We start from the raw sequence: 24,117 nt of genomic DNA, 5'->3' as shown, positions 1-24,117 counted from the left end.
TATACCAGTTTCTTTGGCGCATCAGTGTATTACAAACTACATTTGATACACATGTGATAAATGATACATCTTTTTGAATCTCAGTAATGATGTGTACTGCACCTATCACATAGAAAAAAATGTTAACAACTAGCACACACACATTAGTGTCATGGTAGGGCTATAAGTGCTCTAGAATGGATCCAAGGAGATAACAGGCATTCAGACTTTTTAAAAAGCATACCATGGAAAAAAATCTTCTCTGGCTTACAGATAGATGAATGCAATCATCAAACAATTTCTCAGATTGTGAAAAATAGAGCAGAATGCTAGAAAGACAAAAATATCCCATATTAGCATAGTTCTATCAAAGGTCAATGTGTTAAAGAGAAAACGCAAGCCCCCTAGGACACCACGGAAACGAAATGAACAATTTGCTAAGATTATATCTTCCATCTCACTGTCATAAGAACAACGTAACAGAGAAGTGTCCTCATTAACACATTTACAACCAATGAGCTGGAGAAATTTCTGAAGCTCTCATGTGACACTGCAGTTTCAGTCAAATTCATTATACCATAATTGCCAGTATCTCACAAGAGCACTTAGCATTCTGGTTTAAATTTTTCACTGGTCTCTGGATAACATTCCCAGGAAACTAGACAATGTAAGTCGTTGTGCCACTTCTAAAAACAGGGAACGACCCCAGCTAAGTGGAAATGAAATGAGCGTTTGCCGTCATTGGCCAGAAGGCCCCTTGCAGGGCAGGCCAGGCCGCCATCGTATAGGTCTTATTACATTTGACGCCACATTGGGCGACCTACGAGCTGGATGGGGATGAAATGATGATGAAGACAGCACAACATCCAGTCCCTGAATGGAGAAAATCCCCGACCCATCTGGGAATCGAACCCGGGCCTGTAGGATGGCAGTCCGTCATGCTGACCACTCAGCTATCGGGGCGGACAACCCAGCTAAGTAACAACATAAAAGTCAATTACATTCTTGTCCTGCACAACTTCTGAAAGTCTGTTTAAAAATGCCTAGAATGGTGGCTAGTACACTATCAACTGCTGCTGCAAACACGATTCAGCATTTGTAATTTCAGAAGCACTCTTGTTGAACCTGACCATGTTGGCTATTGAGAGGAACAATATTTTTACTGAATAAATATAGTATTTCTGTATCCATAAATATACCAGGTTCTTATGACAATGTCAGCATACGGATTTTGATCCAGAAACTGAACACTCTAAATATTTCAAATGTATTCCTATGTATCATAAACCAATTGCTTATATTTGTAAACAGAATAACTAAATGAATGGGCCTCATGTTTTGACAAAAGGTCTGTCCCAAAAGGGATACAAACTCTAATACCACATGCTATTTATACTATTGATTTAAAAATCATATTCAGCTCGAGTATTAACGTTTGGCAGTATATATGGACAACATATATATTTATTTATTGTCGCTAAGTTGTATATCAATATGGAGCCCAAATAACCTCCTCGGTGAAGATGAATAATGGAGTATGTCTGTAAGTCCAGAAAATTTAGTGTATGTTTTTTATACAAGGGAGAAGCGAAGGTACATCAGCCAAGATTGTAGCTTGGCCACATTGTTTCCATACTCTGTAATTATCTAACTAAGAAAAACATTTTCTAATTTATAAAATTTAACAACATATTACAGTTTTAGACTTGGCAGTGTGGTTCAAGTATACCCAAAATTTTTATATTTCATTTTCACAGGAAAAAGTACTCATAATTGAAACATAGTTCCTACTCAAACTTTTTATTCAGACATTACAAAGCATGTTCTTGCCTATGTTTTCATCACAAATTAAACTCTGTGCACGTATTATATAGTTGACTCAGTATAGTAAGATTTTTACTTAGTTTTTTTTAAGTCAACTTCAAAGTGTCAAATGCATACCAAAAAATAGATGCAACTATTAATGAACTGAAGATTGTCATCTGAAGCTTCTGAAAACGGGCAGCTCGTAAAAATAAGTGTTAAATCAAATACATGTCAAGTGTAGCCATCATGACAATAATCATCCGTAATGTTCAAATATACCTGGTGCTTCAAGTAACTCCAGTTCACAGTAATTTTAACACTAACTGTGTTTGCATAAGGCTGATTTCCAAAACAACCCAGTTTTTAAATCGCAGACACGGAAGAACGAAAAGAGGAGCTTCGAACCTTAGTAAAATGAGTGTCAGTGATTAAATTGATTCAATTGCATCATTAATGTCTAATCGGCGTGTTTTAATTGGAAACTGCTGAAAATTGAACATATGTTCCTCTGATCGGATACAGACTCTTCAGTGTTTGTCCTCGGCATATATTTCAAGAGGAAACTAACATCCCTAGGTGCACAGTCTTTTATTTCACAAGGAAACCAACACCCGCAGGTGGGCGCCCCCTGTGGTCGTGACACAGACTGTGGTTTCGTCAAGTGGCATTGAGGAAACCAAGCTCTTTGACCATTATTATATACGCTTGAAACTCAAGCTTCAAAATTGAAATATCTGTACGTTTGGTGTCTTTGACTTACTTGATCCCTGCCGAAGGTACTTGGGGTCAGATACGTAGTTAGAAGTAAGAGGTGGATGAAATGCTTTCGATAAGACTGATTTCGAAGCGTTTGCAGCCGTCTTTGTCGGCGATGAGGTAATTTCTGTACTTCAACGCTTCACTAAGTATGTCACCGTGTTATTTTTAACGTATTCAATAAAAGATGATTAAAATTATTCTAAAACGAGCAAACAAGTACCGAATTGGTTCCCCGACTATTTTTCTTTCATGCGATGTACTTCCAAAGTTCTGTGTTCCAGTACAGACGCAGAAACAGTATCAGAATAGCTAGAGAAGATTACGGAGAGCAAAGTTTTTGGGATGAAACTCGATATTAATTGGGTATCTTTAGTCGCCTATTAGAAGCAGACGATGTAAAAATGGGAAATTGCGTGTGTACTATGCAAAGAACAAAGAATTAGTTGAAAGTCATTACTATTTTCTTGTGCTCCAAACGAGACAAGCTGCATGAAGTAAAAGTCTAAGATCCTCATTACCAAGTGGAAACTATAAAAAAAATTATGCGGTTACATATTCTGCATTAAGCTCTTCAGCAGATATTACGCACAGCGTATTTACTGTGTGGGCCATTAGTCTGACCAGATTCGCTGTCACTACTTTACTCTAAGGACGAATGTTCTGAGGCATATGTAAAGATAAGATATACACTTCTGTTCATGCACTGATTCAGAAATTCCTATTGGGATCATGCAGCCAACTTTTGTATGGAAGGGATGAGATGAAGATTTATTTCATGAAAAGAATCAAGGTGTTGCAGTACTGAAATACATACCGATGAGTCAGTGGGATTCACATAGCGGCCAGGCAATCTTATGCTTAAGTGTGATTTCCATAAATAAACTTGCATCAGTGTAGTGGTGTGTGGTGGGTTTATTATTCCATGCAAATCTGAACCCGTGCCATCTCTAGCAACATTAGCATAATTCACATCATAATAGTAATCATTATGTGTGAAACTGTCCGATAAGTTACTGACATTTACTTCACACTGTTCCACCTACAGAGTGATGTGGGAAACTTGTGCACTAACTCTCATTCAGGACTAGCAGTTATTATTCTTGATATGTCAGTATTTAGATTTCCTTTGGTTTGCATTATTCCGTTTATTTTACTGCACAAGAGAAACATAATTTCAGTGATCATACTAGGTTTATCCAAACTTCAGCTCAGACTCATACCTTGTCTATGAGTTTAACCCATAACCTACCTACTTTCCTCACTGGAACAGCAACCTCTCCACCAAAGATCACCAAAGCAAATGTCAGCCAGGACACTTTGCCTCTATGGTATGTAGATGGTGATATGTCAGTTTCATGTGGCCAATGGAGGGATAGGTTTAGATAACTGAGAGGCAGGAAAGGAGGTTTTTTGTATTGCATGCCAAAATTGAAACCATCTGTACTCACAGAAACTGCAAGAGAACCTACTACAGCTAAAAGGATGGAGTCAAGACATAGGGCTTGTTTTTAGGAAGAACAATAATGGTCCATTGAGTTCCTAAGCCCAGTGCACATTCCATATAAGTGAATGCACCTCATTGAACATCTATAGCACAATTGACCACTTGAATTTTCTCCTTTGCCACTGTACGTACCAGGATTGGAACTGGCTGTGTAACGTCTGTTGTGCAAAAGTAGAAGAGGATTTAAGCCAACCTTCCTCTTAATGTGTGAGATTTTGCGTGTAGTAGGTTTTATTAAAAATGTTGGATTTGTTTGTCTAAAGATCATGACGAGAATGATGAAGAATTTGCCATCAGTGTCTGTGTTTCTAATCAAACTCTGTACTAAAACCCATGAAACAGTGATTGTGGAAGATGCACAAACTTGAGATGTACGCAGTGCAGAATTTGTCTCTGTGGAGAATACAGACTCTGGTGGTCCATTGTTGAGACACTGGACTGTTACTTGGGAGGGATGTGGTTCAAATTTGCTTCTGATCATCCAGATTTGGTTTCTCTGCGGTTTTCATAAATGGCTGAAAACAAATGCCTGTATGGTTCATTTGAAAAGTATACTGCCAATTCCATCACCCACTCTCGCCACCCCCATCGGAGCTTGTGCCCTACCTCTAATGACATTTTTGTTGGTGTGGCATTAAACTTTGAATTTCTTCCCACCATCTTACAGAGAAGGATGGGTGTGTGCTTGCCACTTGGTAGAAATTAATACCTCCTCTACAGGAGTATTTGTTCATATAAGAAAGCACTCACTTGTATTGAAGCCATGAAGTCAACTAAGTGTGCCAGTCAGTCTGAAGAGAGATATGTATTGTGTGGACAATTATTCCAGGACAGGACAGCATAGTATTGTTACATGTCCATTGTCAACCATTTGGGCAGCAGTAGGAGACTGGAAATTGCCAATAACGTATCTCCAGAGACAGAGGTGTTTCCAGTTTGTTTGTGGGGTGTAATCCAAAGAGTCTTATTTGAATATGCTAGCGTAAGTGCAGCTGGCCCTTGACTATCAATAATTGTAAAGATTAGCTGTCTGTACAGCTCTTTCACCAACAGTGTGAAGCTTAGTTATCCGTCTGTTTGGAGATGGCTGCTGCTTTGTATGCCTGAAAGTCACACAGCTTGCCACAATCAGTAGTTTAATACTCTTTATATAGATTTTCACTACAAACAAAGAATTTCCCATCACTTTTCTTTACAAAAGTTGTTGCAAGTCATTTCCTACATGGAGGAAGGTTGATCCATATCAACTTTAAAGGCCTCTACTATGCCAAAATATTTTATACTGCCACCTAAATACTTGGTAAGTATTTAAGCGAAGTGCAACCTTAACTGGTAGTTGTGCCCTAAATATGTTCCCGGTGCTTTTGTACATGAATAAGATTTTTTTTGCTGGGATGCCATTAATTACAAAGACTGACAAGTGGTCACTCTAGCGTGTGACTAGACTGTCCAAAATCTGTAAGTGCACGAAACATTATCGCAACTGTCTACCAGGTACATTCTTACACAATTTTTTCTAGTAGGAAGATTTGCTGTTCGTATGATTGTGTTGTATTTTTCTGAAGGATTTTCATTTTTATGTTGCAGTCAATTGCAGTACAGTAATGGCAGTGGTCAGTTGGGTGACCTGGGCAGTGGTGCCGGAAAGGGTGGTGGTGGTGGAGGTGCTATCAGGGAAGCTGGAGGAGCTTTTGGAAAGAGGGAAGCAGCCAAGGAAGAAGAATATTTCTATAGGAAGGTATGCAACACTTCTATATTGGACACTGATGTTTTTTTACATGGTAGTGTGCAGCGAGTGTTATCAGCATTTCTAACAGGGGAACCTCCCCATCACACCCCCCTCAGATTTAGTTATAAGTTGGCAGAGCGGATAGGCCTCGAAAAACTGAACACAGATCAATCGAGAACACAGGAAGAAGTTCCGTGGAACTACGAAAGAAATAAACAAAACGTACAAACTGAGTAGTCCTTGAGCAACAACATGGACGACGAAAGTTCAGGAGCGCCGTGGTCCCGTGGTTAGCATGAGCAGCTGCGGAACCAGAGTTCCTTGGTTCAAGTCCTCCCTCGAGTGAAAAATTTCTTTATTTTCACAAAGTTATGATCTGTCCGTTCGGTCATTGACGTCTCTGTTCACTGTAATAAGTTTAGTGCCTGTGTTTCGCGACCGCACTGCAAAACCGTGCGATTAGTAGACGAAAGGACGTGCCTCTCCAATGGGAACTGAAAACATTTGATCGCAAGGTCATAGGTCAACCGATTCCTCCACAGGAAAACATGTCTGATATATTCTATACGATACTGGTGACGGCATTTGCGTCATATGACAGTAATATATTGTCGACCCACCTAACTTGTACACTTGGCGAATGGGTAAAAAGATTCTTCTACCTTGCCCGATTTAGGTTTTCTTGTGGATGTGATTATCACTCCCTAAAAAGTGATCGCATCAGATGGACAGATATAATTGTCTGAAAACAAAAAATTAAAATTTTCACTCGAGGGAAGACTTGAACCAAGGACCTCTCATTTCACAGCTGCTCACGCTAACCACAGGACCACGGCGCTCCTACGCTCACACTCTCCTTGATATTGCTTATCTCACATGGACTACTCACTTTGTGTATTTTGCTTATTTTTTTCATAATTCCACATAACTTCTTCCTGTTTTCTCGATTGATCTGTGTTCAGTTTTTCAAGGCCTATCCACTCTGCCAACTTATAACTAAATCTGAGGGGGGTGCGATGGGGAGGTTCCCTTGTAAGCCTATCCTCAAAATGTGCCTTTGATTCATTACTGAGTTGGATCTTAGAATGCTGACCAATTTGAGTATTTGTAAAAAGCTATTAAGAATTCTTAGTAGTTACTAGAATTCTAAATGTGGTTTAAGTCATTTGTGAGTAGGACATGAAATCTGCATTGGAACAGAGAGATTGCAGCAACACCACAGTAAATGCTTTGGTGATTCAGAATGTGGTCATTAGGGTGCAAAAAAGATGTAAATGGAGGTCAATAAGAAACAGCTAATACATCTTAGGGAAGTTACCGTTTTTATTAGTAATACTTTCATTACGAAAACTGAAAGAATATTTGTCAGAGACAGATTTTGGGCATCCATATGCACTTGATTTCTAATGAATGGAGTGTAAGCAAAAGATCGGAATACTTTTCCATCTCGTGTGCGGTGTTTTAAATGCCAGCACTTCAGGCATTTGTCATCCTAGTGTACAGGCAAGTTGATATGTGGAGGCTGTAGCCAGCCACCTCATGAAAATTCACTAAGTGCACTACCACTTGTATTTCAGTTGCAGGAAGAGCCATGCTCTGTAATCCTCCAGCTGACTTAACCTACTCGAGGAATTCTGAATCCAGGAACTGAAAGTTGTAGACAGTGTGTTATATTTTGAAGCTGGGAAAAAATATTGTTTGTAACCAGTACCAGTGATACCCACACTTGCAATTACTGTGACCAGGTCATCAGCAATACCTGGTGTATTTCCTCCCCTTGCATCAACATTCAAAAGCTGCACAAATAAACTTAACTGTTTAGGTTATAGACCCTCCCAGCCCCCTGCGGGTTCGGGGGTAAGAATAGGCCCGCGGTATTCCTGCCTGTCGTAAGAGGCGACTAAAAGGAGTCTCAAACGTTTCGGCCTTATGTGATGGTCCCCTGTCGGGTTTGACCTCCATATCTCAAAATTTTTCCGAAGAGCGAGCCGATTGGGGAAGGGCGCCTTACTTGGTGCATTGTGTCCGTGTTGTGTTGAGAACTTTCGCCATCTTATTCGTCGTTGCATTGCAGTCTTGCCCGTTCTCCATCTCTTGGGCATCGATGCGCCCCTGCGTGCACTTTCTGCCACGCACTGTGCAGGGCCATTTTCTGCACTGCCGACGCCCATGGACCACATGTCACCTAACATCCAGCACGGTAGCCAGTCCGTTGTGGTGGGGCCGCCATGTACCCTCTTGGTTGTAGCCCCCTGACAACACAGGGATCGCTCTACTGATGCCTGCGCCGTTCACTCCCCACGTATGCCAAGGAGTAGATGCCCATCTCCCTGGGGCATCAGGACTCCCGGCAATGGCCATCCTGCCAGGTGGCTATTGCTGTGGCTGGGTGGCGCCCGTGGGGAGGGCCCTTGGTCGGAGTAGGTGGCATCAGGGCGGATGACCCGCAATGAAGCGTGGTACATCATCTCTCGCTGGCGGCCAGCCGCCAGCAGTCTCTAAGCGTTCTCGGGCTCAATTTAATGCTCAGAAGTACGATCCGAAAACGTTCCCTTCCCTGGCCACGCCGTGGGAAGAGCGTAAGTCGCAGGATGGAGTTAACAGTTATTCGCCCCGATTCTTAGTTTGCACGCGAGCTGATGGGGAGTCTTTTCTCTCCACAAAGCCTCAGTTCTTCGTCGAGCATTTAGAGGACAAGTTTGGGGAGGTGGAGGGCTTGTCTAAAATGCGCTCTGGGTCAGTACTGATACAAACGGCATGCTCCGCCCAGTCCCGCAGGTTACTTGCTTGTGACAAGTTGGGGGATGTTAACGTTTCTATTACACCACATAAGAGTTTAAATATGGTCCAGGGTGTTATTTTCCATAGGGATCTCCTTTTGCAGTCTGATGACGAGCTGCGCGCCAACTTAGAACGTAGAGGTGTTCATTTCGTCCGGCGCGTTCATCGGGGTCCGAGGGACAATCAGGTTGCTACCGGTGCCTTCATCTTGGCCTTCGAGGGTGATACGTTACCGGAAAAGGTCAAGGTGATGGTCTACCGATGTGACGTCAAGCCCTATATCCCTCCCCCGATGCGGTGCTTCAAGTGCTGGAAGTTCGGCCATATGTCTTCCCGCTGCACTTCCAGCCTCACATGTCGAGATTGCGGACGCCCGTCTCATCCCGATACTCCATGTGCCCCGCCTCCCATCTGCGTCAACTGCGGGGAGCACCATTCCCCTTGCTCGCCTGACTGCAAAGTCTTTCAGAAAGAGCGCAAAATCATGGAATATAAGACCCTGGACCGGCTGACCTATACTGAGGCCAAAAGGAAATATGACAGACTCCATCCTGTGAGAATGACATCTACTTATGCAGCTGCTACAACAACTGTGCTAGCTCCATCAGTTTCGAGACTTCCAGCCAGCTCGATAAGCAGTACGACTCCTTCTGCCCCCTTGCCCGTGGGGGGCTCTCCCCAACCGGTTGCTCCTGCACCACTTACCTCAGGAGCAACCTCCTCCCACCCGTCGGGGACGTCCGTCCCCGCTTCTCAGCCGGAGAAGCGTCTAACTTCTTCGGCTACTCTCGCCCGTAAGAGTTCCCTTGGGACCCTCCCTTCCCAGGGTTCCCCCAGCGGGAAGGATGACGGCCACCAGTGGCATAAGTCCTCACCAGCAGCCGGGCGTAGGGCTTCACGATCCTCCTCTGTCCCGGAGACTGAATCGGTGAAGCCTTCCCAGCCGGTGAAACCCAAGGTTCAGCGAGAGAACTCCAAGAGAAAGACCTCTAAGGCTAAAGAACTTGCGGTGGCACCAACCCCACCGCACCTTTCGCGCTCTGCGTCTGAGGATGAAGTCGAGATTCTAGCGTCCGCTGAGGACCTTGATCTCGCTGGTCCCTCAGACGCCATGGATGCCTCTCGTCCGGGTACTGAATCGGTGGCAGTGAGTGAACAAGCGGCGTAAATTGCCTTCCCAGTCCTTTCACGCCTTTCTCAGCCATGGACAATACCATCCTCCAGTGGAACTGCGGCGGTTTTTTCCACCATTTAGCTGAGCTCCGCCAACTTCTCAGCCTTCGCCCTTTCTTCTGCATTGCTCTCCAGGAAACTTGGTTTCCAGCGAAGCGAACCCCCGCCCTCCGTGGCTATCGGGGTTATTACAAGAACCGAGCAGCTTATGAAAGGGTGTCTGGTGGCGTCTGCATATATGTCCTTCACACTCTGCACAGCGAGTCTGTCCCTCTCCAGACGCCTTTAGAGGCTGTCGCTGTACGCGTGTGGACGCCACAGGCTGTTACCGTCTGCAGTCTTTACATTCCACCGGATGGTGATGTCTCGCAGCATGTTCTGGCTGCACTGGTCGCCCAATTGCCGCCACCTTTCTTGCTATTGGGCGACTTCAACGCTCATAACCCTCTGTGGGGTGGGTCAGTGGCAACAGGTCGAGGCGCCATCGTTGAGCATTTATTGTCGCAGCTCGATCTCTCGCTGTTAAATGATGGTGCCTTCACACACTTCAGTGTGGCGCATGGCACCTACTCCGCCATTGACCTTTCAATCTGTAGCCATAGCCTCTTACCGTCTGTCCAATGGAGTGTGCATGACGACCTGTGTGGTAGTGACCATTTTCCGATCTTTTTGTCACTACCACAGCGCCACTCTTCTGGGCGCCCTAGCAGATGGGCTATGAATAAGGCTGACTGGGACTTGTTCTCCTCCGCTGCCGCTTTTGAGCCTCTCTCTACCGATTACATTGATGCGGTGGTTCAATCGGTCACCACCGGCATCGTTACTACCGCCGAATCTGCCATTCCCCATTCCTGTGGGTCCCCTCGGCGGAAGGCTGTGCCTTGGTGGTCGCCTGAGATCGCTGAAGCGATTAAAGATCGCCGGCGGGCGCTCCAGCGTCACAAGCGACACCCCTCCCTCGACCACCTTATCGCCTTCAAACGGCTGCGTGCGCGGGCCCGCCTCCTTATCCGCCAAGGCAAGAAGGAGTGCTGGGAGCGGTATGTGTCCACCATTGGCCTCCATGTCACTCCCTCGCAGGTCTGGGCCAAGATTCGACGCGTCTACGGCTATCGGCCACCTGCCAGCGTCCCTGCGCTCTCACTGAATGGAGCAGTTTGTACTGACTCCGACGTCATTGCCAATCGCTTAGCAGAGCATTTTGCTATGAGTTCCGCTTCTGCGAATTACCCCCAGGCCTTCCGCTCCATTAAAGAGCGGATGGAACGTCGGAGCCTTTCGTTTCGCACCAACCACCCAGAATCTTACAATGCTCCATTTAGTGAGTGGGAATTTCGCAGTGCCCTCGCTGCTTGCCCTGATACCGCTCCTGGGCCAGATGGCATCCACTGTCAGATGCTGAAACACCTTTCAGTGGACTCCCAGCGGCGCCTTCTCGATCTTTACAACCGTCTTTGGGTCGAGGGGGAGTTTCCGTCGCAATGGCGGGAAGGCATTGTCATCCCCATTTTGAAACCTGGAAAGAACCCTCTGGAGGTGGACAGCTACCGTCCCATTAGCCTCACCAACGTTCTTTGCAAGTTGCTTGAACGGATGGTGAGCCGGCGCTTGCATTGGGTACTGGAGTCTCGGGACCTTCTGGCTCCATCTCAGGGTGGGTTCCGTAAAGGCCGCTCCGCCGCCGACAATCTGGTGAGCCTGGAGTCGGCCATCCGTACTGCCTTTTCCCGCCGTCAGCACCTGGTCGCTGTCTTTTTCGACATGCGGAAGGCGTACGATACGACGTGGCGTCATCACATTCTTTCTATGCTCCATGGATGGGGTCTTCGGGGTCCTCTGCCGATTTTTATCCGCAATTTTCTGTCGTGTCGTACCTTCCGCGTGCAAGTCGCGGCCTCGTATAGTTCCTCCCACGTCCAGGAGAACGGTGTGCCACAGGGCTCTGTTTTAAGTGTCTGTCTGTTTTTAATAGCCATTAACGGGCTTGCTGCGGCCGTGGGAAATTCTGTCTCCGCTTCCCTGTATGCTGACGACTTCTGCCTTTATTACAGCTCTACTGGCATTGCAGCCGTTGAACGTCAGCTACAGGGCGCTATCCGTAAGGCACAGTCTTGGGCTGTAGCGCATGGGTTTCAGTTTTCGGCAGCCAAGACCTGCGTTATGCATTTCTGCCGGTGCCGAACAGTCCATCCTGAGCCGCGGCTTTATCTTGCCGACGAACTCCTTGCTGTGGTGGAGACCCACAGGTTTTTGGGGGTGGTTTTCGATGCCCGGTTGACTTGGCTGCCTCATATCCGGCAGCTGAAACAGACGTGTTGGCGGCATCTAAACGCTCTGAGATGCTTGAGCAACACCCACTGGGGCGCCGACCGCTCTACACTGTTGCGGCTCTACCAGGCGTTAATCCAGTCCCGTCTGGATTATGGGAGCCTGGCTTATGGCTCAGCATCCCCATCTGCGTTACGGATGCTGGACCCGATTCTCCACAGCGGGATACGCCTTGCCACTGGTGCTTTCCGCACCAGCCCTGTGGACAGCGTACTAGTGGAGGCAGGTGTACCTCCACTGCGGTTCCGACGCCAACGTTTGCTGGCCGCTTATGCTGCCCATGTTCTAAGCTCGCCCGGGCATCCAAACTATCGTCTCCTGTTCCCGCGGTCGGTCGTCCGTATGCCAGAACGTCGGCCCCGGTCTGGTTGTACAATAGCGGTCCGCGTCAAGGAGCTTCTCTCTGGGCTCCAGGGTTTCACTGTTCCACCTCCTTTCCGGGCTACTTTGCATACACCCCCATGGTGTGTTCGTCGCCCTAGCCTTCGGCTCGACTTGGCACAGGGCCCTAAGGACTCAGTCCCTCAAGAGGCCTTCCGCCGCCGCTTTTATTCCATCCTGGCCACGTATCAGGGCTCTGGTGTTGTTTACACTGACGGTTCGATGGTTGCTGGTCGTGTCGGATATGCGCTCACTCTATGGGACCTTTCCGAACAACGTTCCTTGCCGGATGGCTGCAGCGTTTACACTGCTGAACTGGTCGCCATCTTTCGTGCCCTAGAGTATATCCGCTCCTGCTCAGGTGAGTCCTTCGTTATCTGTAGCGATTCCCTGAGCGGTTTACGAGCTCTCGACCAGTGTTTCCCTCGTTCTCGTTGGGTGATGGCTATCCACGAGTCTCTGCATACTCTCGCCTGTTGCGGCCGCTCTGTGGTCTTTGTGTGGACCCCCGGTCATGTCGGTATCCCGGGTAACGAACATGTTGACCGCCTGGCGAAAGAGGCCACCAGTAAGCCATCTCTGGCCGTTGGCCTCCCAGAGACTGATTTGCGGGCAGTCTTCCGCCGCAAAATCTTGGCGCTATGGGACGATGAATGGCGCGAACTGCCAATGCGCAATAAACTCCGTGCTGTCAAGGAGACGACGGCTGTGTGGCGGTCATCCCTGCGAGCCATTCGCAGGGACTCAGTAGTTCTTTGCCGGCTCCGCATTGGCCACTCCCGGCTGACACACAGTTTTTTACTGCGCCGGGAGGACCCTCCTCTATGTTGCTGTGGGGCAGCTTTGACAGTGGCCCACATTTTGCTGGCCTGCCCCCTTTTAGCTGTGGTCAGGCAGACATTTGCGCTGCCTGCTACGCTCCCTGCCCTTTTAACAGACGACTCCACTATGGCTGACTTAGTTTTACGTTTTATTCGGGCAGGGGGATTTTATCATTTACTCTGAGTGTTTCTGTTTTATTTTATTGTTTTGTGTCGATTCTGGCCTTTGGCCTATGGTTTTACACTGATTTTTTAATGTGTTTCTAAGTGGTTGGCCTTTCCTTTTTTTATGTCTATGGTCGGCCAACCACCGTCACACTCTGTGTGGTTTTAGTTTGTTTTGTCTTGTCTTTGTCTCAGTATCTCTTGTTCTGTATCGTCTGTGATCTCTTCTGTTCCTTGTTTTTATTCTCTATGGGTGTTCTTTGTCTTTGGAACAAGGGACCGATGACCATAGCAGTCTGGTCCCTTTACTCCCCCAAACCAACCAACCAGACCCTCCCATGGTTCCTGTGACACCATCTTTGGGAACAACTCCTCGCACCCATCTAGAGAAGCAGCTTTCTCCTCTATCTTACCAGTGACATGGCTCCATCTCAGTAACCCTGTCTCTGGAAATCTGCAGGTCAGAGGCTTGACACCAGTCATTGGTTGAGGGAGCCTGCTCTTCTTCCGTTCCTACATTCACAGTGGATAAGCTCTCACTATAATTGTAAACACCAAAAGTTGTAAAAGAGGAGAAGAAATCCCAGGAGAAAGCTACTCCGGTAACCCTGGAGATGACAGATGTCCCCACACCATTGTACTCAGAACCAATGTTGATATGATCTGCCCCTACTGGTGACAGGACAGTGCTGCCCTCCTGATCCTTTCTTGTGTGACAACCCTCAATGTGGTGATCCAATGGAATTGTTTTAGATTTACTGTCATTTGCAGGAACTACAACAACTAATTTCCTCTTGTTCTTCAATCTGTGTTGGTTCCCAAGGAGTGCACTTCATTGGTGACAACTGCCAGCTCATTGAGGTTACTGTGCATTATGTTGGAACTGTATTGGCCACAAAAGAGTATCAGGAGGGTCCGTACTTTGGTTTCCACAGATGTCGTCCACGAGTACACTCCCCTCCATATCACATTGGAAGCAATAGCAGTGTGTGTGCAAACTCCCAGCCAGCAACATCTGTAATGTTAAGTTTCATCCAGACTATGCACTTCCTTAACTTTGAATCACCATGTTAATCAAACTACTGTTTCCCACTCCTCGTCTACTTGGAGACTTCAGTGCATACCACCTCCTGTGACAAAATTCCACTTCATATGGTAGAGGCCTTCTGATTGACCATCTTCTTCCATATCTTGACCTCTGTCTTTAAATGGCAGTACTCCTGCGCATAAAAGTGTACTGCGTGGGAATTGAACCAGTTGGTAACACAAGTCTAGAATTTGTTGTCGTTTTGAAAACTTTGTCCACCCAGACACTTTTTCAAATGCAAGAAAAGGAAATAGTCTCTAGGTGCAAGGTTGAGACTGTATGGAAGGTGGTCAAAAAGTTCACAACAAAAATATTGAATGTTCTTGGTTTTTTCAAAGGTGTGAGGGTGTGCATTGTCATGGAGGCCAATTACTCCAGGCGACAGTTCCCTCGGCATCAATTTTGTATCGCATGTCTCAGTTTGGTTAGTATTTCACAATTTCTTTCTGCTGTAATTGTTGACCCACAGTCCATGAAATCAATCAAAAGGACATTATTTTTGTCCCAAAAAAACAGTAGCCATCATTTTTCAGTTAGACTGGAGACTACATAAACTTATTTGGTTTGGATGAACTGGAATTGCATCACTGCATTGACTGTTGTTTAGATTCTGTGTAGGTGTACTGGTATCCACGTCTTGTCACCAGTAACAATGTGGGAAAACAAGCCATCTCTGTCTTATCTATAGCACTGAAAAACTGGCATACACTAAGCATTCTTTGTTCATTGTGCTGATCAGTGAGTACTTTCGGAACCTGCATTGCACAAAATTTGTGGTAGTCAGCCTGTTCCATGACAAACCAGTAAATTAAGGTTTGAGCAACATTTTTGAATTCATTAGCAAGACCACTAATTGTCAGTTGTCAATCACTTTGGAGTTTCTGGTTCATTTTATAAACTATGTCATTGGTCCAAATACTGTGCCCGCCCTCTGCTGTTCATCATGGTCATTCGCAGAGCCATTTTGAAATTCTCGACACCAATTTAAAGCTTGTTTGTCACTCATTATTTCTGATTCGTATGTTAGACATAACTCAAGATGGAGTTCAGCATCTAAAGATCGTTTTGCCTCCAGAAATCTAATTGCACTGCACACCTCACAGCTGGCGGGATCTAAGATTGTCTTGGCCATTGCGATCTGCTCTCACTGACTGCCAAATAACTTCTGAATCAAACCAAAACTGCAGTAGCTTCCTAAAGAGTTTGTAGAAAGCACTGCATGTGTGACACTTCACTCATGCCTATCATCAGTTAAACGTTGGTTACCAGACCTTAGTTTTGGAGCACACCATGTAAATGCAGTAAGAATGAGTGCAAGAAGCACTACTTATCCTCCTTGGGAACGTGTCCATTGTCATCCCAATTGTGGGCCAAGCTCTGTAATCTTCGGGGTTGACAAAGTGAACAATTGTTGCAGATCTCCATGTTGTTATTTGTACCGGTGCATCTGCCCTTCCTTAAACAACTTGCAACCCACTTGTGATGACATCAGTGTCCTCTTGTTATACGTCTACCTTTATAATGCATAAAAGAGTTGGACGTACTGTCCTTCACTCCCTGCTGCCAATGCCCCCTCTCTGCCGCTGCACCAATTATGTAATGAACCTTTTGCTGACTGGAAACTGCTATAGACTCTTCATAATCGGATGAGTCAACATGTGAATGTTATGCAAAGGCTACATCCACTCAGGGTCTTCAACAATAATTGGCTTGAAAATGCCTTCCCTTCGCAACGGTGAGATATCATTGCCCCAGTCCTTAAGCCAAGTAGAAGCTCAATGTCTCTCAGCAGCTACTGACCGATTAGCCTCTGCAAACTCCTTGGAAATATTGTAGCTCGAGTATTATTCTGGGTTCTCAAATCGTGGCTTCTGGGACGGACAATCCACAACTGGCCATCTGGTTAGGTAGTGTTACTTAAACATCAATAGTTGACTCTTGCGATATTATCAATAGTATTCTTAAATACTGTCAATATATTAACTATTGACTGCTTTGTGCAGGTGTTTGAAATGAAAAATAGCTTTCTAAGAATTTTTATTGTTTAAAATACAATAATACAGGATATGTAAATTTTGTTTTTATAAAAGTAAGGTATTTAAATTCTTATCATTTAGTTTATTGCATTTTTCAGTTATTATTTGTGCTGTGCTGGGGAAAGCACCCTCTACTGGAATGGAAGTCGCTGGACAGCACAAAAATTTAGTGGCTATTACACACATCATACTATTAGATTTTCCACAATATTCTAATGCACAAGCATGTTTGTCTATTACAGATTTTTCAAAGTATTGACATTAGTCAATTACAGAATCACTGGCTGGTGTAATGACATCGATGTTACACTGTTGCTAATTGGGCAGAAAAAGTAGATCATATTTTGAACTGTTCGACATATCAGTAGATGTATTAGCACTACTCAAAGATGCTTCTGTTTCAGGTAATATTCTTGGTGTTGATACAATGATAGCAGCATGCTCTTCCTGAAGTACTTGTGCAGTGTCTCTGCCTCTTGAAATGATCTGAAACATGTTTCTTAAACCTGGTCTCTAATAATGTCACAAGCATATTAACAATCAGTTAAATGGTTTCACTTTTTCTTTGACTAATTTAATCAAGGAATCCAGAACATGTGGCACTTCATTAGTTACCAAGCTTTCCAAGACTGACAACTTTGCAGCAATACCTCATATCTACATCTACATCCATACTCCGCAAGCCACCTGACGGTGTGTGGCGGAGGGTACTTTGAGTACCTCTAGCAGTTCCCCCTTCTATTCCAGTCTCATATTGTTCGTGGAAATTAAGGAAGCAGTGATATGGCTCCCCTGAGATTGTTGTTGCTGTTGCTGTTGCTGCTTCAAAAGTTTCAGAAGACCTATTATCTCTTATATAGCTAAGTAATTTTCTGCTGTGAGAGTAGGCAGTGCTTTGGAACTTTCATTGATCGCGATCGCAAGCTCACTTCGTACTTCCATAATTCTTTTGAGCATGTAGTGTGAGCTTTCCATCAAGCCAGCGCCACTTGTATCAGTCTCGGTTCTTTTTTTTTTTTTTTTTTTTTTTTTTTTTTTTTTTTTTTTTTTTTTTTTTTTTTAACATTGCGCAGTTTGTAGCTGGTTAGTGTAGTGTTTTGAAAGTCACAATATCCTTTGTTTTCAATAAAATTTTGGAAAATATTTCTGCTTTGAAACAATGTTCTACTGTTAAGTTGATGCAGTGGGCGAAACAGGTGAATGTCAAATGCTTAGGATTTCGACAGCATTGTCATATTGTAAAGTTTTCTGTGACCACTACTACTGTCTTATCATGAGTATTGTATTCCATTAAGATCTGAATGATGACCTGGAAAAAATGTAATTTTAAAATCACCTGCCAGTATGTCCGAAATTTTGCACAATATTGTCAAACAAGTTTGTTTCAATCCTTGAAACCTGAAAAATTACTTTCATATTTTAAAAAAAAAATTCTCATAAAACTTTGGTCAACATATTACTTGTCAATGTTACATTGAGTTTCATCGTCTTAAGTGGCAAGCCAGTGCCAGTATACCTTCATTTGCATTGCTTTTCCACATGTCCATTGTAACACTAAAAAAAATACCTTTTGTAAGGGCTTTTTCTAATTTATTTTTTCTCTCTTCATATTGTTATTGAGATCAATGAACAGTGTGGTTTTATCTGGCAACTCATATCTGCTCTCTAAACAAATTTTTTAAAACCCAGATGGTCGGAAGTTCTGTATGGAATGGTATCAATAGCAATCATTTGTGGATAAAGATGAACTTGTGATCTAGATACAGTGCAAGAGGTGCAACCGAAAGAATTGAGAAGCTCTTAAAAGAGTTATTCTAACAGAAGAGCTAGAAGCTTTAGAGGCAGAATTTTTCCTCATAATGCTTGAGAAATTATTTGTCAGGTCGCACAATGATGTCAACTCGAAAACATAAAAAGAAATTATGGTGAGCTAATCCACCAACTCCACAAGTTTTAAACAAGGGGCTTCAGAAACTTTACAGCAGATTAAAACTGTGTGCCAGATGAAGACTCAAAATCGGGACCTTTGCCTTTCACGGGCAAGTGCTCTACCAACCGAGCTACCCAAGCATGGCTCATGAACCGTCTCGCGAAAGGCGAAGGTCCAGAGTTAGTCTTCGTCTGACACACAGTTTTAATCAGCCAGGAAGCTTCATATCAGCACACGCTTGGCTGCAGAATGAAAATTTCATTCTGGAACGGTTTTCACCATTAATGGGCAACAGCTCAAGATATGTGTATAGGATTAAGAGTTTTTACAAAACATTCACCATCTACTCTTGACAAAAGAGATTAGTTTTGTCTCATATCCATTGAAATATTCACATTTCGCGTGCATTATTTATGAATATGCCCTGAAATACTGTGAAATCAGATAGAATGTGAACGCAGCTGTATATTTTAATGACTATGTCCGCCACCATGCAAATAAAAAAACTTGACACTTGACAGGTTGTTTTTTAACTATCTTCAGTTCTGCGGGAGCTGGTGTGTCTTTGAAGGAACAAGTGCCACTAATTGAACACAACACAGGCAGTCAATATATGAATGATATATGTTGACTGCCTGTGTTGTGTTCAATTAGGGGTGTGTTAGGAGTGTCAGTGTTTTTTGTTTTCGAATCATCTTATACATTAACATGTACAACTGAAAATACTTGGATGTACAATGAGGACTCAGAAACAGAAGAGAACAGTAGCAGGTCTGTTTAATTAATACTGATAATAATTGTATTTATTTTAAAATTCTTTATGCTGTCTAATTACAGACACTTAACAAATCTTTAAAATGTCATTTTTTTTTTCCTCTTTACTAACTGTTGTATTACACCAGTCTTTGTTACATTTTTATTCCTTGCTACAAGCAAGCAAGCTCTCTCAATTGAAGATGACAATCTGTATAATGCACAATCACAAATCCATGTTATTTACATGTGTAGATTTTACCATAAGGATGAGCCCATGAATTGTAATTACTGGAAGACAAACAAGAAAATTCTCTCTCGTCCCCTCCCCCCACAGCGACCACTCTGTTAACAACATAATTTATAAACAGCATAGACTATGGATAGTTAAAGCAGGCGACCGATTGTGATGATAGTGCAGGTACTATCAATTAACTGATGTTTAAGTAACACTATGGTTAAGTTGGAAACAGCAGTCTGACAGACTTTTCTAAATGCCAATACCTCATTGCTATCTGGCCTACATAAGGCATATGACACCCCTTTGTGCCTGTTTTGCTTACCCTCTATGACTAGAGCTTTTAGGCTCCCTATACTTTTTATTCATCAGTTTTTATCTCACTGGTTTTTTCAGGTTAGAATTGGTACATTACTCAGCACCCCGCGAGGCCAAGAAAATGCCATCCCGCAGGGCACTGTGCTGATTGTTACATCCCTTCATCACCTTTCAAATTGGTTAGTGACCTCTGTCAAGCTACTGTTCCCCCCATACTGTAAGTCGATGACTTTTGTATTTGATATAGCTCTGTCTGTGGTCCTCACTGAATGCCAACTTAAAGGTACTATCCAAAAGGTCTCCATGTGGCTCTTTACCATAGCTTCCAATTCTCTGTTGCAAGAACACAAATTAAACATCTATAATCATGCCTCGGTCCATCCTGACCCACAGTTCTACATGGATACCACTGCAGCACTTGGACATTATTGCAGTCCATATTTTTGGGATTTCTCTTTGGTAAAAAGCTGTCAGTGCTGCCTGATATTCATTAACTAAAGGCTAGCTGTGTGTGGAAGCTTAACACTATCTACTTCCTTGCCCTCACCTCTTGGGGTGCAAATTGGGCTGCTGATCTCCATATTTACCAGGCCATGATCTCGTGTTGACTGGACTGTGATTGAGTATACGGCTCAGCAGCACCTTCAGCTTTCAAATTGTTGAACCTAGTCCATTATCATAGAGTAAGACAGTCCACTGACACTTTCTGGACTGATCCTGTAGACACTCTCATTCCTGAAGCAGGCATCTCCTCTCTTCTGTATTAGGGGTGCCAACTCATGCAGTCACTACCCAGCAATTTTGCTGTCAGCATTGTTAAATTCTTTTTGCACACCTGGTGTATAGACCACTAAAACCTGCCCTCAATGAGATTACTAGTTGGTAAGCACCTCAAGGCCCTTTACTGAAGTCTCTGACTAACCACCTAAGAATGTTCTCTCTGTGTTCCCCACACCCCTTCTCCTGTGCCCCCTAGGGTAGTACCCAGACAATGAAATTGGATCAATATATTTCAAGGACCTAAAGTTCGTCATCCCTATTACCTTTCGGTGTCTGTTCCTCTTGTTCTTAAGGGCGCTGTCATAATTTACACTGATGGCTCTAAAATCGTGAATAGGACATCTCCCACTTTTCAGGAATATTTGTTGCTGGGAACATGTAGTCTTTTTACTACAGAGCTAATAGCCATTGATGGAATCCTTAGTTATATTAAAAGTATTCCCCTCAAGTGCTTTTTAATTTATTGTGACTCAGTAAGCAGTCTCCAGGCTATTATTTACTCTTGTCACTGTGTGATACCTGCTGTTCATGACCTTCTATTTGACCTTAGTTGTGCAGCCTGTTCATGACCTTCTATTTGACCTTAGTTGTGCAGCCTGTTCAGTTATTTCTTTTCTTAAGACATTTGTGTATTCAAGGAGTGAACTGGTGGACCATTTGGACCAAGAAGCAATTATTCACCCAATATTCTCTTTGATGACCCCAGGTGTGGATTTGCAGGTTCAAATAAGACCTCACCTCTTATGACTTGGAAATGGAGCATCTGGTGGGCTGCTGCCCTCTAATCAATTCCATACTCTCAAGGCAACTACTGCTGAATGGGATGACTCCTCCTATTCCTCCCAGAAAGGAACACACAGTCCTATGTCACCTCAGCAGTGGCCTTTCTTCTTTTTCCTGTCGTCTTCTCATATCATCTTGTGATCAGAATGTTTATATGGATTTGGCAGTGTTAGTGGTAGATCATGGTCAGATGCCCTTCCTATCACCATGTCTTCCCCCTCCTACACATCAACGTGGAATTTGTGTACTCCATCTGTTTGCATCAAGTGTTCTCATGTGAAAGTGAGAGTGAGTTCTTGCGACATTTGTGAATGGTATAAGTGCATTCGAATGCAGGTACCAGCCCAGATTCATCTAGTTGGATGTGGGGAAACCACCTAAAAGCCACATCCAGGCTGGCCGGCACACATGCCCTCGTTGTTAACCTGCCAGTCAGATTTTATCCATGGCTGGCATGTCTCTAGATTCTCAGCCCCCCAGGGGGTCCACAACTCTTTTGTGGATACGTGCGTGGCGAGCACAGGGCCCCGAGCTATTGCAGCCTTCTTTCTCTCCAGGGCTGCATTTCCTTCCCCTTCCCCTCCTCTCCCCTTCTTGCTCCTTTCCCGTCGCCCTCTCCTATCCCTCTCTTGGTGTCCTTGCTTATTTTGGCCCCTGCTATCCTCCTGGTTCTGTTGGTTTTACAATCCGGCTTTGTTGCGTAATCATCTCCTCCTTTTGGCATTCCTTGGTCCCCCTCTGGCGTTTGACCTCCATTACAAAATTTCTCCTCCGTAGTGTGAGCCATTTGGGGAAGAGCACCTTACCGAGTGTCTCCGACGTGCGCTCTCCTAGTACATTCCACCTTTTCTTTCATGTCTTTGTCTGATGCTAGGGTGCATAGCCAGCACGGTAGCCAGCCCGTGTGGTGGGGTCGCTATGTACCCTTTCGGTTGGCCCCCTGAACACACAGGGATCACACTTCTGTGACCTCCTCATGCATGCCTTGGAGTGGTTGCTCGTCATCCTGGAGCATCGGAACTCCCGGCAATGGCCGCCGTACCAGACAGCCCTTGCTGTGGCAGGGTGGCGCCCGTGAGGAGAGCCCCTGATCGGAGTGGGTGGTATCAGGGCGGACGCTATGCAAATGAAACGCATACGGGTCCAGTACTCTGGCCGTTCTTCTGCGGCCGTCTCTCTGCGTGGAACTGATTCTTCAAGTGCTTCTTCTCTTGCCCCTTCGGCCTTCCCTTCCGTGGCTACCCCCTAGGAGGATGGTCAGGCCCGTCGGCTCGGGGCGAAACTTTTCCCCAGTTATCTAGTTTGCACCAGGACTGATGGAGATACTTTCACCAATACCAAACCTTTATTCTTTGTGGAACACTTTGAAGACAAGTTTGGCGAAGTGGACTCCCTAAGCAAGATGCGGTCGGGTTCGTTGCTGATCAAAACTGCTTCAGCTGCCCAATCTACGGCCCTTTGTGCCTGTACCCATCTTGGCACAATTTCTGTGTCCATTACTCCCCACCAGTCTCTAAATATGGTACAAGGTGTCATTTTTCACAGGGACCTCATCCTTCAAACTGATGAGGAACTTCGGGACAATCTCGGACGGCGGGGTGTTCACTTTGTTCGGCGTGTCCAGAAGGGCCGTAAAGACAATCGCATTGATACTGGTGCCTTTATCCTGGCCTCTCTGAGAAAGTTAAGATTATGGTTTATCAATGTGATGTGAAGCCGTACATCCCACCTCCTATGAGGTGTTTTAATTGCTTGCATTTTGGACACATGTCTTCCCGCTGTTCACAGGCCCCTCTCTGTGGTGACTGTGGACGTCCACTCCATGAGGGGAGTCCCTGTGTTCCCCCTCCTGTGTGTGTAAATTGTCATGGTAGTCATTCTCCACGTTCACCAGATTGCCCAGTATATTAGAAGGAAAAGATACAGGAGTAAAAGTCCCTCGATCGTTTAACCTACACAGAGGCCTGTAAGAAATATACAAGTCTTCACCCTGTGTCCATGACATCTAGTTACGCCTTGGTTACATCTCCTCCCCCCCTCTCCTCCCCCCCTCTCCTCCCCCCCTCTCCTCCCCCCCCTCTCCTCCCCCCCCTCTCCTCCCCCCCTCTCCTCCCCCCCTCTCCTCCCCCCCTCTCCTCCCCCCCTCTCCTCCCCCCCTCTCCTCCCCCCCTCTCCTCCCCCCCTCTCCTCCCCCCCCTCTCCTCCCCCCCTCTCCTCCCCCCCTCTCCTCCCCCCCTCTCCTCCCCCCCTCTCCTCCCCCCCTCTCCTCCCCCCCTCTCCTCCCCCCCTCTCCTCGCCCCCTCTCCTCGCCCCCTCTCCTCGCCCCCTCTCCTCCCCCCTCTCCTCCCCCCCTCTCCTCCCCCCCTCTCCTCCCCCCCTCTCCTCCCCCCCTCTCCTCCCCCCCTCTCCTCCCCCCCTCTCCTCGCCCCCTCTCCTCGCCCCCTCTCCTCGCCCCCTCTCCTCCCCCCCTCTCCTCCCCCCCTCTCCTCCCCCCCTCTCCTCCCCCCCTCTCCTCCCCCCCTCTCCTCCCCCCCTCTCCTCCCCCCCTCTCCTCCCCCCCTCTCCTCCCCCCCTCTCCTCCCCCCCTCTCCTCCCCCCCTCTCCTCCCCCCCTCTCCTCCCCCCCTCTCCTCCCCCCCTCTCCTCCCCCCCTCTCCTCCCCCCTCTCCTCCCCCCTCTCCTCCCCCCTCTCCTCCCCCCTCTCCTCCCCCCTCTCCTCCCCCCTCTCCCCCCTCTCCCCCCCTCTCCCCCCCTCTCCCCCCCTCTC

The 24,117-nt window shown here is 45.6% G+C and overlaps 1 protein-coding gene across 1 annotated transcript in view; it reads left to right on the top strand.

The window, feature by feature from the left end:
- The first annotated feature begins 2,508 nt into the window (after window positions 1-2,508).
- The window catches only part of LOC126470409 (ATPase inhibitor, mitochondrial-like), a 43,268-nt gene continuing 21,659 nt past the window's right edge, over window positions 2,509-24,117 (top strand). Inside the window, exons 1-2 of the mRNA XM_050098261.1 lie at window positions 2,509-2,661; window positions 5,636-5,786. Of these exons, the coding sequence (XP_049954218.1) occupies window positions 2,606-2,661; window positions 5,636-5,786 (207 nt within the window). The 5' untranslated portion in view covers window positions 2,509-2,605. The remainder of the gene's footprint in view (window positions 2,662-5,635; window positions 5,787-24,117) is intronic.

Source organism: Schistocerca serialis, chromosome 1 (assembly GCF_023864345.2).
Source record: "Schistocerca serialis cubense isolate TAMUIC-IGC-003099 chromosome 1, iqSchSeri2.2, whole genome shotgun sequence".
Lineage (NCBI taxonomy): Eukaryota > Metazoa > Arthropoda > Insecta > Orthoptera > Acrididae > Schistocerca > Schistocerca serialis.
Note: the sequence above shows the minus strand (reverse complement) of the source record. Positions and strands in the feature narration are given on the sequence as shown.